This window comes from Sipha flava, unplaced genomic scaffold (genome assembly GCF_003268045.1).
Source record: "Sipha flava isolate LNK unplaced genomic scaffold, YSA_version1 327_pilon_pilon, whole genome shotgun sequence".
Classification (NCBI taxonomy): Eukaryota; Metazoa; Arthropoda; class Insecta; order Hemiptera; family Aphididae; genus Sipha; species Sipha flava.
Genome location: NW_020273015.1, coordinates 76,510 through 93,856, shown reverse-complemented (window position 1 = coordinate 93,856; position 17,347 = coordinate 76,510). Strand labels below are relative to the sequence as shown.

Sequence of the window (17,347 nt, the reverse complement as noted above, 5' to 3'; positions counted from 1 at the left end):
GGTACCTGTGGCAATAACTTTGATTTATTTTGTTTATTTTACGATCTAACTTTTGAATAATAAATCTAAACCAAAAGTCTCTTGCAGTTTATGATTAGAATATTATATCATATATTAAGTGAATGTAATGTAAGGTGAATTTTTAAACCGTATTTAAGATTTTTCTATGTAGTTTTTATGTGAATGAAGGACTTAAAACAAATGTGGTGTTTACAGTAGGTAGAAGTACTTTTTAAGCAAGACATGTTTCTACGAAACGTAATAAAACAATTATATTTATGTTTTATGGTAAGTAAATGTTAAGTGTAAATGTAATACAATATTAACTCAAATGAATTTAATAAAAAATATTGAGAAAAAAGAACTTTGTTCAGTAGTCTGTATTTTGAATAAGTTTTCTTTACATCGGTTATTACTAGGGGCAAGAACTTTTGTCTTACAACATTATTGCTTGAAACACATTTAAAAATCAGAAATATTAAATAAAATATATAAATACATAATATTTATAAAAGATAAAACAAATGCTTTAAACTTGAGCTTACGAAAAAAAAAAAACAACAATAGTTATAAATATAATAATATTAAACTAGATATGACAATGAAAATCGATAACGAATGTATAAATCTGTACATTATTTTATTTTATTTCTAAATATGTATATTTAAATTTTAAACCGCTAGATGAAAAAGAGGAAAAAAGAAAGAATAAATGATTAACTATAGGGAGAAAAATAATCAAGAATGGATGTCAAATCTCAAGGATTTCTCGATTTAACATATATTTATTTTAAACTAGCTCAATCATTATATAACTATAAATGATAAATACTTGAAAAAAATTATAAAAATTTATAAATATGGAAAAACTGATTGTATTCACATAAAATTATGGTTATTTCATACAAAATTAACAATTTGTGAATTAAAATTTTGGATCGATAGTATTCTGCATATATTTTAAAGTGACATTTATCATTACTATGTTGACCGGTTTTCCTATTGAACACGAACGTTGATCATTGATTTTAAATGTGAATTTCATTTTGAATTGGTTTACAATTGGGTTCGGTTTTTAAAAAAAAATTTATGATTTGAAATTATAATATTTTTATCAAACAACTTTATTATTTACATCTATATAACGGATAACTTTATATTAAAAATATATTTAATGATATATTTAATAATTATTTCATGTAATTTGAGTTGAATTTATTTTATGTTTTTTATTTTCTAATTATATTATGAATATTACACATTACAAGCACATAATATGTGTTTTCACAATCATTGTTACAATATATTACCGTAATAAATAAAAAAAAAAAATTACTAAAAAAATTCGATGAAATATTGCGTATTAGAAAAATAAAATGTGTTAGTTATGTGTTATTTTTTAAGTTGGATATAACAGTATTTTGTATGATTTTTAGTCATATTTAATTTATACTAAATTATTTTATTATTTTTAAATTTCAAAAATGTTCGAACATTTTAAAACATTAGCTTATAATTGTTCAAGGTTTTTACAGTTTTGTTTATTTTTAGTTTTTGTGTTTTATTTAAATTTAAAAGATATTATTTTAAAATTAGAAGTATATTTTAAAATATATTAGACATAAGCAGAAAATAAAAATAATTTGCTTAGTTTTTAATTTATTATTTACTTTTCTGATTTTATTATAAGCCCTTCCAGAGCTGGCTCAAGGTATAGGCAGCTAACCTAGATCAGGCACCTGCCTAAAGCGGCACTTTAGTAGGGGTGGCAATTTCAAAATTAACTCGTATATTTTTTCTAACTCTATCGGTGTCTTATAAGAAAAATATTTAAATTAATTAATTCGTGAAAACCACTTATCTATATAGTAAAATAATATTGTCTTAAGTTATTATAATACTTTATATTACGGCCTACGCTGGGCATTTTCAATTATTCCAAAAATATAAATAACCACAGAATCACTTCTGCGATTTCCGATAGAAAATAGGGGGAGGGGCTAAGTTAAAATAAGAGCTCATTTTTTTTTAGAGGTGGCAAAATTTGATTTTGCCTAGTGCACTATTTTTGCTTGCGCTGGCCCTGAGCCCTTACCTTTACACATACTTATATATATATATGTGTGTGTGCGTGTTTGTGTTATATGATATTTTATTTTCTATTGATAACCATAATATATAAATTTTTCTATAGCACTGAATAATATAATGGTAATGGAAATATATTTCCTTCCTAAAAAAATCAGTAAAACCGTTCATTGTACCGTTCAGTTTCGACGTCCTTATCGTATACTTATGGCTTGTAAAATCATACCGGACTGATTTAGATACTCTACGATCATTTGTCTACCAAAAATCATCAATTATCTCACATCCTAGATAATACAATTTATTTGTTTGCCTTTAGTTTTGATTTCACAGTGGTTTATATGGTTGACAAATTTGCGTAGACAATTATTTTGAAAGTCATAATGGTAACATTGTCATTTGTTTAAATGTGTTTTATTATGATTTAGTGAATAACTTATTCAAAAACTAGTGTGACTGAAAAATAAGAAATTTAAATTGATATAGCTAAATATTGTACAATATTGATGAATAAATACATACATTTCGTGTTTAGAAATTATAACATGCTAAATAGCTATTAAAAATTTAATAAATAAAATAATGTATAATGTATATGCATATATAATTTTATAATTCACTAATTGAATGTGACATTTTTTAAAACGTGCAATTTTTTTATAATTCGAGTTATACATTTAGATTTATAATAAAAGTCTGGAATATTTCTATTTTTTACATATTATAATTTAAATTCAATGATTAATGCAAACATTTAACCTCAAAAGATTGAACTTATGTTATAACGTACTATTTCCTTTTATTCTCATAATCCAAAATGTTCTATTACCATTATTTACTTCAAAATATTTAATTACTAATGTTCATTCATGTTTTTGTTTTACAATAAATGTTTACCAATTTGTTGAAATTTTCTATTTTCTATTTCTCTATTTATTACTATTTATTTATAATGTTTTATAACTGATACAGACATTTTTTAATGCTTAAGTTAATTAGGTGATTAAAAATGTTAAATTTTATTTCAAAGACTATAGTTATTACTATTATATTAGCCTTGGTTAAAATATTATAAAAATAATAAAATATTTAAGGCAACACTAATGAGCAATAACAGAAATTTGTTTTGATTTTGTTACGTAAATCCTCATATATATCTACTATAAGCTATAAGTTCCTTGTTAATTTATTTTTTTAATTTTTTATGAAATTCACTGTTACTAAAAATATAAAATACATTATTTGAAAATGTAATGATTATTTTCTCAAATAGATACATAGAAATAAAATAATTTTAAGAATAAATCCTTAAATATTTATTATAGAATAATTACTTGAATATTTTTCATGATCCATGCGGTTAATGAATTACCTATAATTTACAACTTATGCAAACAAGCTCATAAAATAAAGTATCAAATTAAATTTTATTTAAATTTGAAAAATAATTCAATCAATAATTTAATCATTACTATTAGAGCTTTAAATTATCGTATGATTTTTTTTCATAAATAATTAGTTTAATGAATAAACATTACATTTCAAAATTCCAATGTAATCCAAGTCACGCAACAAATGTTAATTATAATACACTCCTGGAATAATATGTAAATTAAAATATTACAATGGCTCCAAATAATGATGACATATATGCTTTTTGTTAAAAATTTATCACATTCTCTAACTAGACTTTACCAATTTAGAGTTGTAGGGAGAGTTCTTCAGTTTCTATTTGAACATTTCTAAATATTCAGTATTTTTCTTTCACCGTACCCACTCTCGAATTTATTTTCCTTACGTCAAAAATAATATCCCCATTAAACCGGCAGGTGACTCCACTTGTAACATAGATTTTTTCTTCACCTGTGACCTACCCCAAGCCAAGCACATGGAGGGAATTTGTTGTTAAGCAATTAAGACTCTTGGCTTTGTCCTTCGTATTTCTGCTAAGTTTCAACTAATATCTTTCCTCAAAGCCCTGCTATGGTTCGTCCTGTGCTCAAATACGGCTGTGTTTTTTGGAACCCCTCCACGGTTTTGTCAGTACTTCAGGCGAGCATGTTCAAAGACAATTATTCTGCATTGCAGTGTTTAGACTTAATATTACCCCACTCTCCTTATATTTACACACCTGTTCTATAAGCCATAAATCTTTTTTCACTTGCTGACTGGCGGCTTGTGGCCAATTTATTTTTCATTTCTAATCTACCTTCTGCAAAAATTGATTCTTCTTCTCTCTTATCCCAAATCAATTTCAGAGTTCCTTCCCGCACCACTCGTTGTTCTGTCCCTTTCTACATTCCTCTCTCTTTTAATTTTTCTTATATTACATATCGCCAACAGAAAATCATCTAGGTAGCAAAATATTTCTTATCAAATTTCGGGCTACCTATAATTCATCAACATTTCAGATATTGGATAATATAATGACAATTAAAGTAAATTATTTGATTTGTAGGTGTCTTATATATTGTAATAAGTTTCTAATTATAAAAATATAATATTCAAATTTTCTATTTTTAAAATAAAAACAGTTTATGACATAATAATTATTCTTAAAACTAGAATTTAAAATCATATACACAAATAAGTTTCACTGTGTTGCCAGCATACACGTAATGCATTGAAACATTAATGTTCATCTGATCTAAGACGAATGTTTTGTTTCATTTAATTTTTTTACGTGCACCAATATTTTTCATTTATCTAAGTAGATTTTTTGGTATTTTCTAAGTTAAGTTTTTGAATTTTTTATGTCATTTTAGCATATTTGTATTTTTTAGGTCATCGATATCCTAATTCTTATTGTATATACAATTTACAATGTATTGTATGCACACACACATACATATATTAATTCAGTACTAAGTTCAGTAAATTTAAAAGTTGATATTTTAAAAATAAAACCTATAAGTAAGATCTTATAAATTACACATTATTGTTATATATAAACTATATACATTTATTTTTCATAAATATGGTCACTTGAAACTTTTTATTAGTTTTTATTCGAGTGTTTTGAATACAGATGAGGCTTTTTTTGCATATTTTACATTTAACATTACTCTTATTCATATATCTACTAAATCAAAATATATAAAAAGCTATGGATATGTAAATTCGTTATACAGTTGGGTAAATCAAATTTTTTCAACAAAACTTAGCGGCTTGTGAAATGTTTTTAAAAGTTTCAATTTTCGTAGTTCATTATATCCTACCAACTGAATAAATTACATGTGTATACATGTCATTAATTTATTTAATTTACCGTATAAAATTATGGCAGCTATATTGTATAATGTTATTAAAATATAAAATTTTTACGAAATATTGTTTATTAGTGATGTTAAAATTATCATTTACATTTTAAACACAATTTAAAAATTTACTAAAGTAAAGTATCTATTATTAGATAAATTATAAATGTATAATCTTTTCTATAAATTATAACAGCCAAATAAAAAAAAACTTATTTTAGTGACAGGAATACTTAAAATAATGGAAATAAATTAGTTCTTAAAATAAACAAAAGTAATTTTTGAATAATATTCATACAGTTTTTTTGAATAAATTTATATAACAGTTTCCCATAAGTAAATTAACTATAAAATTTAAAATTAAAATGAATTCATTTATAAATATAAATCTTATGATTTATATATATAACTATTTTTTTTACGTTGTGATTATGTATAATTTAATTTTTGATGCCCTTTATACTTTGATTATTATTAATAAATAGGTTCTTGTTACGCATGTTGTCGATGGTTCATAGGAAGTAATGATAGTTTATAATATATAGTAGTGAGGTTCGTTTTTTCAAAACTACTACAATGTTCCACAACTCAAGAAACTCAAAGCTATTAACAGTAGACCAATTTAATTTAGGAAATAATTATAATAATTTTTTTTTTTTTATACTTTATTATAATTTTTTTTCGATTCAACAAAAAACAAAACTGCAAAAACTTTCATTAAACTATATTATACGCTATTGCTTGTCAATAACTTACTCTCCTTGTATAACGCCAAACTTATTATTATTTTTTTTACAGTACAGTAAAATTATTTAAAATTATTTTTAATAAATATTGAGAATAATATATATACATATATATCAGTTATTTGTTTTTGTTGTTAAACTAACTTTAGACGGCTGATAAGGATATCATATTAAAATTTATAAGTATTAAGTTCCAATAACTGTAATGGTAAAAATGCACTATAAAAATATAAAATAAAAAATAAGTTTATTGTTCTACAAGCCGTTATTTAATGAAGCATTTCATGAATTACTTGTTTTTAATTTAATCATTTAAAATAGTTATACAAAAAGCAAATTAGCCATCAATAAATCAAATTTATTTATGTATTTAAATTTAATTTAATTAATTAAAAAAAATACGATGAAACTTGTTTAATTAATAATTCACATAATCTATATATCTGCAAAAAAGAAAAATAATAACAATATGATTAAAATCTTTACATGAAATTCAAATAAAGTTACATAATTTGAAGCCTTATATATTTAACTTACATTATCCAATAAATATAGCCTAAAGGTTCAATGAAATATGAAAAATAAATTGTATTAAATTTATAGAATATGAGAATAGAGTTGAATCCAATATTTGATGTTATTCATTATAAAGAATCAAAATAATCCGAACTTTAAGAATGAAGTATGATACAATCAATAAATGGCTGATCATAAAATAAATATATATTAAATATTATGATATACTGATTAAATATTATTTGACTATCAATTTATGAAAAAAGCTATATTTTAACATTAATATAATTTAGTTAAGTTTCAATTGGCCTTTCTAACTTATGCTAAACTTAGTTTAATTTTTTGAGACTAGAATCGTAATTTATATTTACATGGTAACAAATAATATGTGGAATTCATAATATATAATTATACCTATTTTGTAAGTGCATAATCTATAACATATAAATAATATTTTTATTTTTTTTGTCTGCAAACAGAGGAATTGTTCGAACTGGAATCAAAAACTCCCCCAACCTTAGCAAGTTAAAAACAATTAATCATCTTCGTATGGTGTAAGTATTTTTTTTTTTTTAATTTTGACTTATTTCTTAGACTTTATTATATGACGGAACATTGATATATTTCATTCGTTCACATTTCCAAATAAATTTGATCATTTAAAATGTATTAAAATAATAATGTGCGTTGCTCAGAAGGTACACAATAAAATTAATCGACAATAACTTAACATGTCAGCATAATATTTATTTTATAATATTAAATATCGCTGTTGGGTATTTGCAGAGACTTGGAAAGCAATCACATCGAGATTTTGATCCCAGGAGAACTGAAAATCAGTGCAGAACAACTGTGAGTAAAATTAATTACATTTTTATAAGTCCCTCAAAATACCCATATTATTGTAAATAAATCTTTTAATGACGGTGCTTATTCATAATGTAAGCTCACGACAGTTTGTATTTTAACTTAACTGACAGGTAACAGTAATACAATATGAATAATTTTGATTATTAGTTCGTATTTGACGAAATGCATGATTCATTAGTAATAAAAAAAATCTCGAAACTTCTACGTTGGGTAAGATTGGTGAATGATATTACTATACTGGTTTTTTAAACTTAAAAAAATGTACCATTTTTCACCAAAATAAAAATCCGGATTAAAACAGGTTAAGTAGATCAGTTTATATTCCTAAAAATGGTTCATACTCCTATATTAATATAATTAAAATTCTTAATCCGAAAGGATGCATTTTTAACGGCGGTCATCAAAACCGTACACTTACCGTTCATAACCGCACATTTTACATCGTTCAATACCACACATATTTATTCTATTGTTAAAAAGGGAAATTTGAAAAGTTGATAGTTCAAAACAGCACACATTTGGTTAACAGTTCCTTTCTCTCTGCACACTTTGCATGTACAGCTCACGTAGCCGGTTTCGTATAAGTCCCACACAAAATCTTTTTTTTTTTATTCTGTGACTTACTTGGGGTGATGTTACATAGCAAATCGGGAGATATTTTCGTTTTTAACTGTCCGAGCGAGCGAGTGACCCCGCTTGGTCTTGAGGTGCACTCATGTTATTTTAGATACATGTATACGTAATTGATATATATATATAAATTTGTGCGGTATTGAACGGTTTAATTTGGTGAAAATATGTGGGATTAAGATATAAAAGTGTGCGGTTTTGAACAACTACCTGTTTTTGAAAGTATGCAGTTATGAACGACGCCCATTTTGCTCATATGTTATAATTTTCGTCTTATAAAAAAATGTATCTAAAATTGGAAAAATCTAGTGTTAATAAACATCACCTATTTTTTTAAAATATTTTAAAACTATAAAATGTCTTTAGAATGCTAATATAAGTATTTATTAAATGCATTGGGTCGCGACGAATAATGTTTATACTATTAATATTGTTTAATTTTAATCGAAATACGCCGAAATATCTGAATTTGTCTAATTTTTATTTTATAACGTTTATAAAGGGTCATATACCCACCTAGGCCCTTCAAAAATTTTATGTTTGGCTCTCAACCTAAAATTGTTCAGTAACACTATTGTGTTACTACTAACGAATAGTTTGATTTGGTTGAAAACCAGGAATTCGAAAATTCGATTTGCCATAAATTTTGCATTTTTTTTTATAACTTTTTGTCAATTTTTGCTGTACCTAATTAAAAAATTGATTGAGAACTCATGAAATAACTCTTACCAAAGTACAAACTACATAATATTTTCTATCAAAAACTCTAATGATTTTCGTTAATAGAACATTTATCCTGGTCATAGTCGTCAACATAGACACAAAAATATTTAAAATAGTATGTGATAAAACAATTAGCAGTGTAGGATTGGCTCTCGATCTCTATTTAAGGTTTCTGTAATTTTTTCTCTGTTTTTTTCAATGATTTTGTAAACTATTGAAAATTTCAATAAAATGATTTTCATCAGTCCTAAATAGAATTTATTTCTTTTTTTATGATGATCTGAATAATCCTGATCAATGTATTAAAAAAAATAAACACACTTCAAAACAGTTATCAGACATATATTAGCTGATGTAATAATAATAGCTAAGGAAAAATTGAATGTATATTTAAAATAACAGTTACGTGATTTGAATTATATTGCATAATTCAAAATCAAACTGTTTACTTATATGAGTATAAGTTTTTTTGAGAGTGTAGGTACGTTATTAAATCTTTTTTGAGGAGATAAGGTCCAAATATTTGTTTGCAAATATATAAGTCTCGTTACTATTAATACTATAGCTATTAGTTTGTATTTTAATTTTGGAGTTTAAAAGTAATACAATACACTCAGTTTTTGTCGGAATTTATGAGACAACGCAATGCTATTAGATTGCGTGTTTATAATGTGAGCAAACTGAAGTTTTTTTCAGATAACAAAAGTCCAATGTTATAATTGCAACATGATTAATCAAAATGTCGTGTAACGAGTTTGTTTCGAATATATATTTACTTTATATGTTTCAAACAATTATAAGCATTTTATATATATAACATTTTTTCATTTATATTTAGCTCCTGGAGATTATGAAAAATAAATAAATGATCAAAAACATAAATAAAAATAATATATGGATCATACATTAGAGCAAAATACCTATAATTGATACATTATGTAGAACTCGGAAATATTTAATGCATTTAGTATAGGTTAGTGATGGGAATGAAAATCGGGATTCTTCGTAAATTTGCCGAATCCGGATTTCGGATTTCGGATTTTAGGCTAGAAAATCCGGATTTCGAATTTAAAAACCCAAGTTTTGGATTTATTATTGCAAATTTCTGTATTCTAATCATACTCGTTATAACATTCATTACACCACATTTTAGTCTTTATTTTAATTCTCGAACAAGATGATGGTGGTCTAAATAAGATACCTTAATATTTAGTAAACACTTCAAGTCTTACGTTTCATTATTTTTAGAAATAACAAATAATAATAACTAAAATTTCTTAATTAGGTTAGATCAAAATATTATTAATTTTGAGAATGTTTAATTATTTTGTATTTACTATATATAATTCTTGAATAATCTCAATGTTTTTAAATCCGAAATCCAGGTTTTCAGTAAAATTCGGATTTCGGATTTCAAACTTCAAAAATCCGGATTTTTCTCATCACTAGTATAAATATGTATATTTTTACTAAAATAATGTGGGAAAGTGGTAATGATATATTATGTTTATAAAAACTCTATAAAATACAAATATAACAATCGAAAAAAAAAAAAAATTATGAGAAGTTTGACGATCCAGCCGGTGGTAATATACGAGTATATCAAACCTATTATTTCAAACCTATTATAATAGGTTTGAAAATAGTACAATAATTGTATTGTTATTAATTATAACTGTTATTCACAGAAATAATTATTATTTATGTGAATAACAGTTATAGATCAAATTCAGTTTACTTAGAATTATGTTCAATGTTTTTGTTAGTTTGGAAAATGTAATTGCTTATAGTATCGGCTTGAACAAAGTTTTTCTTAACTTAGTACGATTTTTTTAAAGTGCCAAAGGGCACTTCTTACAGACATGATATTAAAAGCGGATTGACGAAAAGTTTTTTATAAACAATATGTGTAGGGTAAACAAGACCCTTGGCTCCCTTAGAATTTTGTTTAACGCATTTCAAACACAAATTTAATATAGTTCTATCCTTCTTGATTATTTATTTCTCATTATGTTCAAACACTATTTTAAAAAAAAATCTTTCAATAAACAATTTTTGAACATTATGGGCATATCGTTGAGGTACATAACATTTATGCGGCTTCTTGATCTGTAACTGAAAACGATTCCAGCTTTCACGGGATCCTAACACGATTTATGATAAAATGTGTTATCGCCAAACCCGTAGACGGTTATGCGATTGTCATCCGAAGTCGGTCTCTCTTTCGTCTCCATAAAGCAGACTTATATTCTGTAGATGGCTACATAAAGGAGGGATATCGGTCATCCGTCACGGGTAGACTTCGACTTGGTCCAACACTGCCAGTTTGACCAGCATGTCAACCCACCAATATCAAATGTCCACAGTGAACGTCAACTGTCATATTGTTAACACATTGTTTCGTCTCATAGAAATTGAAGATATTGTAACCATAGGCTTCCATTAATCCTTGTACAAGTTCAGAGGCTCCTTCCATATCGTAGAAACTACCAATCTTCACAATAGGATAGTATACTTGTACATCGTTTAAAATTGAATGTACTACTCGACTCGATTGTAACTGGTATATGTCACGTATACTCGTATCTAACACTGTCCTTGCCGTATCTCATGGGTTTATTATTATGAGCTCGCAAGCCATTGATCCACAGATTGTAAAAATAAATTGACTTATGTTTTTTAATATTGTTTGCGCGTCGTTTATGCGAATACTTCAGCGTAGTATAATATTTTGTTTCCTGTAAAAAGCGTTAACTCTAGCTACATTACATTACATTGAGAATAATTACAATTGGTAATATGATAAATACGATTCGCTAAAGCAAGAATTCGATAACTGTCAACTGTTGTTTTGGTATTTTTTTTTATTTAATTTCCACTCATGCATGTAGTTTTTGTTTCAAGATTAGTTTCGGTGTAACTGAAATAATTTCTTATTGATTATAAACATTTAAGCAGATTGTATACGATTGAGTTTATTAATACCGTTAAATACAAGTGTCACTGATACAGTTCTTATATTTTCCGTACATTATAAATTACACGATTTTATTCACGTACGAAATGTTTATATTTCAATACTAACAACAGAATATTACGTTTAACGGAGTATTACATTTACAAATCATGCGCATGCATTTTGTACTAAATCAATTTAAATAATTAGGAAAATAATAATGCACCATAATTGCATATAAAACCGGACACTTTAAGTGGACTAATTAACTATTTAGCATGCACGTGCAGTAATATTATCTGTGCCGAACAAACCTCAAAACATCATGTATTATGTATATAGGTATGGACAAATATAATATTATTAATGCATTCTTAAATGTTTAAGTCCCAAGGTTGAATTGAGATTCATATTATAATGATTTGCGCGAGGATTGAATAACTTGATACATATTTGATATAACTATATATTTGAACGTCTTTATAAAATAACGCCTAATTCCGTGAAAAAACTAGTTTCTTTATAATCCAGTAGTTATTTCGCATCGATTTTGGACTTGTTTATATATAACTGAAATAACAATTCCAAAGTCTACAGTTTATTAGCGTCCTTCGGTGGGGCTATACAATATCAAAGATGGCATTAAGTCATGCATGAATTGATTTCTCTTAGTAATATTTCTATGTAACAATATTAATAAGATTGGTTAATATATTTATGATTCTCAGTATTTTAAGTATATATTTAACTGTAAATATAAAAATGAAAAAATAATTTTGAGTTTATTTTTATTTGTTAAGCGAATGTTTTCATGTTAATCAGTGTTCGAATCTAAATTTAAATCTTTTTCCGTATCGACACCGTTTGTCGTCATCGCTATCACACTCACTGTTATCATCGGACTCATTATTTTCATTTTGATCTGGATGAAGTGGCTGATCTATTGACATTGATAAATCATAAACATGTAAGGCTTGCGTAGGTAATGTTTCTAGTTTTTTTTTTTTTTTTTTTTTTAACATGAACATAAAAAACTTAACATATTACATGAACTTTCATATTTTACTTTAATATAAAACCATTACGCATAACGTAAAAAAAAAACGATACTGAAAAAAAGAGCAAATACGTACAAAAAAAATTGCTATTTGTTATAAAATAAATAAGAATGAAAAAAGAAAAAAAAATGTTCTCAATCTCTCTTGGAACCTAATAAAATCATTAAATATTCATAAAATAATTGTTAATTGTTCCATAGTAAAAAAATACAGTTACGATTTGAATGGCAGTACAATATAGTTTCAGCATATAATTACAGTAACCTCCTAATACATATTTGAAGTAGTAGAATTCATCATAAAAAGTTAAACCTGCAAATTGAATGATTACAAGCACAAGTTAAAAAGCAAGTACATTCGAAATAACATATGTGAACGTTAATATCAATACCCGACGACAAACGAAGCACTCTCTGGTTAAGATGATTGGAATTTTGATTCTAAATCTGTCGAATTATAATGAACGGGACTATAAAGTTCACAATTATGTTAACAACAATGATTAATATAAAATATAATTTTTAATATTTTTCACCTTTGATATTTAACTGTAATTACTATAGATTATATAATCTGAAAAAAAAAAAAAACAGGAGTACTACATTTGAACTCAGAAGTGCTAAAAACCCGGTTGCGCCTCCCTAGTTGCACCTATGCCCACACCGAACTACTTGCAGTACTTGTCTACTAGTACTATGTCTTCCGAGAATTATAGGATGCTGGTGTTTGAGTAATGATGAGTAGTGGGACTATATCGATGGACTGTATTTAGGATACTATAATAAAAGTTTACTTATGTAAATATCAATTAGAAGAATAGTTTTTTTTTCCTTTGACCACTATATGGAAAGAATAAAACAATTGAAATACTTGGAAAATTTAAATAATACAAAAATTAATAAATTAATAATGTGTACATTTATGCCGAAACCGATTGAAGTAAATATAAATGAATTCGGAGAACAACGAACTGACGCGCATGTCCAAACTTATACGAAGTTCACGTTGTGTTCGTGAAAAAAATCGACCCTCGGTAGATCGGCGCGACCGGTTCGCGATAGGTTCGGCTCACACATGTTTACCCGATTTTACACGTTCGTTTTCGTGACTATGACGACCGAAAGTATTTTGTTATTAATTATTAATAGAAATGGTTTACATCTTAAGAAATGTTGTGTTAATATTTAAATAAAGCATGTTTTGCATTTGTTCCAAATTAATATGTATTTTGTTGGGGATAATTAAATGATAACTCAGTCCGTGCGGTATTATTTTAGTTATTTAAAGCGGCAATTTTCCACAGTTCTACACGCGAGAAACATATGTAAATACGCCCCTGGCACTCGCCCGCGTGTCATTCTCTAACCGCGTGCACTACCTGGCGCGTTTTGCGATCACCGCAAAACGGACACCGCCGGGGTCGTGCGACGTCCCCGATTCGATTTTTCGTTTTTTCCAACAATAGTCGTAAGTCCGCACTCCGGACGTTCTTTTTTTTGATTCTTTTTCGACAAGAATTCCCTTTGATTTTTTTTTTATCCATTCTTATCGATGTAACCGCGATTATTGCCGATCGGTATTCCGGACAAGGAGTATCGTTTTCACCGGTCTAGGCATGAGCGCGGCAGACGATTATCGTCTGCTGCATGGATATCAAATGACATTTCGGTAACAATGCGTGCAACAAACAGATCGTTTACGATTCGTCCGACTCTTAACCGTGTTGTGGCTTGGTGTAGTAATATTACGCATTGACTGTCGATGCGCGATGTTCAAGATTATTTTTTTGTACAAACGCTGTTCAAAATATTTAAATCAGTGTCTTGAAACATTGTTATTCACACTAATTTACATTTCAAACAAAATTTTTTGCCGAGCAGACACCTAATGTTTCGATATAATTTTTGAGATCGTATCTCATGCAACATACATTGACTTGAGTGCCTGCAATACCCATACATATCCATGTACAACATTTTACGTGTTTCAACATTTATTTGTTTGTAGAATATCATGAGAGTATTTTCATTTTTCTTTTTTAAGTGTATTGTTGTATCTTAATACTCATGAAATTTGATGACAAAGGACTTAATTTTGTAAAAACTATGACGTTCATACAAGATTTATTTTTACTGTAAAGTGACTATGTTTATATAATCGTGATATTTTGGCAAAGACTTAAGGGTTTTTTTTTAATGTATTTAAATCTATTCATTCCAAACTCGTGTTTAACACTATCGTGTATTTTTTACGTTTTATTAATTCCAAGGCAATCAGTTCATTTAGCTAGAGTTCAAACATTATACAATTTATATAAACGCCTTAATTTGTATGTATTATTTTTGTCATGATATTTTTGTTCATATAAATTTTATCATATGGAATAATTGAAAAACCTGAGAAATACGGCCGAACATTTCTGAAAAAAAAAGTAAAAACTAATTTATTTATAATAAATAATAATATTTATAGTATTGCAATATAGCAACATACTACTGTAAAAGTATATTTTTAAAATAAGTAATGTTCTTCAGATAAAAATGTGCGTGACTGAAATTGTTGAAAAAAATCGTAACGAGTGAATTATGATACTCGGCTCGGGTGCTACTTACTTTTTAGCAAATCAAAACATCATTTTCCGTTACCATAGAAATAAAAAAAAAAACATTATTAGTAAAGCATTCTTATTTTAATCAAAATAATAATATATATATATATATATATATCGATGTGTTGAGAGCACAGACAAAACTTTAGCCTCTGTCGTCGATCGAAAGGAAATCCATTTTTAAAATCAATATAGTTTCATTTCATGTTTTCGAAATTAGTTTTAATTCCCATAATTGTGTTAATCAATGTAGTGTGCAAAAGTGTTATTTTATTGTGACTATTGATTGTCATTGTTGATGTTATTCGATGTGTGAACACTAAACATCCGATGAAAACAATTTTATTGTTTCAAAATTAGTTTATCGATAAATTCATTTGTGCTCAAAAAGAATACTATATTGCACTGATTTACTGAAGGGGAAATAGATATCACTTTTTGATCATACATCGACATCTATCTTGATTTAAATCGTTTCGTAAAAATAAGATAAATATAATTATTAGGTCCATACAACAGTATTCAGACAAAATATGTAATATTAAATTGTATATAGTCCAACAAAATTGGAATTCTATACATTTTCTTAAAAATAATATGAAATAAATTATGTGAGAATAAGCATATATATGTTACAATATTTAGTTTATTAATAATTAAAAGGAGGGTGTTGAAAATCAGTGTCATTATAAACGTTATGGTGATATTAACAGTGTACAAAAAAATGATGTCATGATAAAATTATTTCAATGGAATATAATTAAAATGCGTACCTTATAATTATTATCATACTGTTATTCGAGGAGTTTTCTCTATTTAATAAATAAATTCACTCTGTATTCCGCAGTGATATATTTAGTATTATTTAATATACACGTTTAATAATTGGCACTAAGAAAAAAACCGTTTGATTTTACTTATATGTGGTTCTTGGAAAATGTTTCAAGATAATAGTTCATTTTATATTCAAATTGTATAATTTTGTGATTTAGAAACTTAACAGGAAAATAAATTATGGTAATATTCTTAAAAAATGTGTAATCTGATATTACCATGATAGGTTATGGATCAGTGAGGTATATGAAATGGTGGTGAAGTGAGGTTGTACCTACCCTATAAATTTGTTGTTCAGTTAAAAACAAAGAAGTACTCAATCATCAAAATTGTTCTATTTAAATTGTTAACTATGTTAACTATCTTTATCAATAAGACTTAATAGTATAATTTTGCCACTATTATTGATATTTACTATTTAGGTAAACTGTTTAAACACGTATGTATATTATTTAGCTATATTATTCTTTATATATTATTTATATAAATATAAGGGTTGGTCTTTTTTGTAGCTTTATTAATCTAATTGACACTGCTGCTATTCACTATTTAATTTTTGAGGAGTATGGTGTATATAAAATAAATACATTCGGATAAACCCTTGTTATTATTTAGTGAAAAAATATGTTTTGAGTGACCAACGTTTTAATTTTTAAAAGTAACAATTGAAGATCTATTCAAATTTTCATAATATTATCTCTTATTATAATTTATCCTCCAATCAAGTAGGTACTAAAAAAATAAATAAATCACGGAAAATGGAAAAATATTTAATGTATAAAATATTATTTATTTATTTTTTTTAAAGCTAACATAGAAATAGGTTTATAAAAATATTATTATGAGGTAGGTAGTAACTTAAAAATTAATATCATATCACACTATATTGTTATGCATATAAAAAGTGATAATATACATCATAACTGTATTTTATATATTTCATGGTGTTATCAGTGATTTTTTTTTTTTTTGTTAGATTATATATATTTTTTTTCACTAGAAAATTATTTTAATATTCGATTATATTTATAAACATTATTTATAATTTAGTTAAGCTAATT

At 26.1% G+C, this 17,347-nt stretch overlaps 1 protein-coding gene across 1 annotated transcript in view; it reads left to right on the top strand.

The window, feature by feature from the left end:
* The window catches only part of LOC112686876 (lutropin-choriogonadotropic hormone receptor-like), a 121,330-nt gene that overhangs the window by 79,326 nt on the left and 24,657 nt on the right, over positions 1 to 17,347 (top strand). The window contains exons 6-7 of the mRNA XM_025559339.1: positions 7,087 to 7,161; positions 7,394 to 7,459. Of these exons, the coding sequence (XP_025415124.1) occupies positions 7,087 to 7,161; positions 7,394 to 7,459 (141 nt within the window). The remainder of the gene's footprint in view (positions 1 to 7,086; positions 7,162 to 7,393; positions 7,460 to 17,347) is intronic.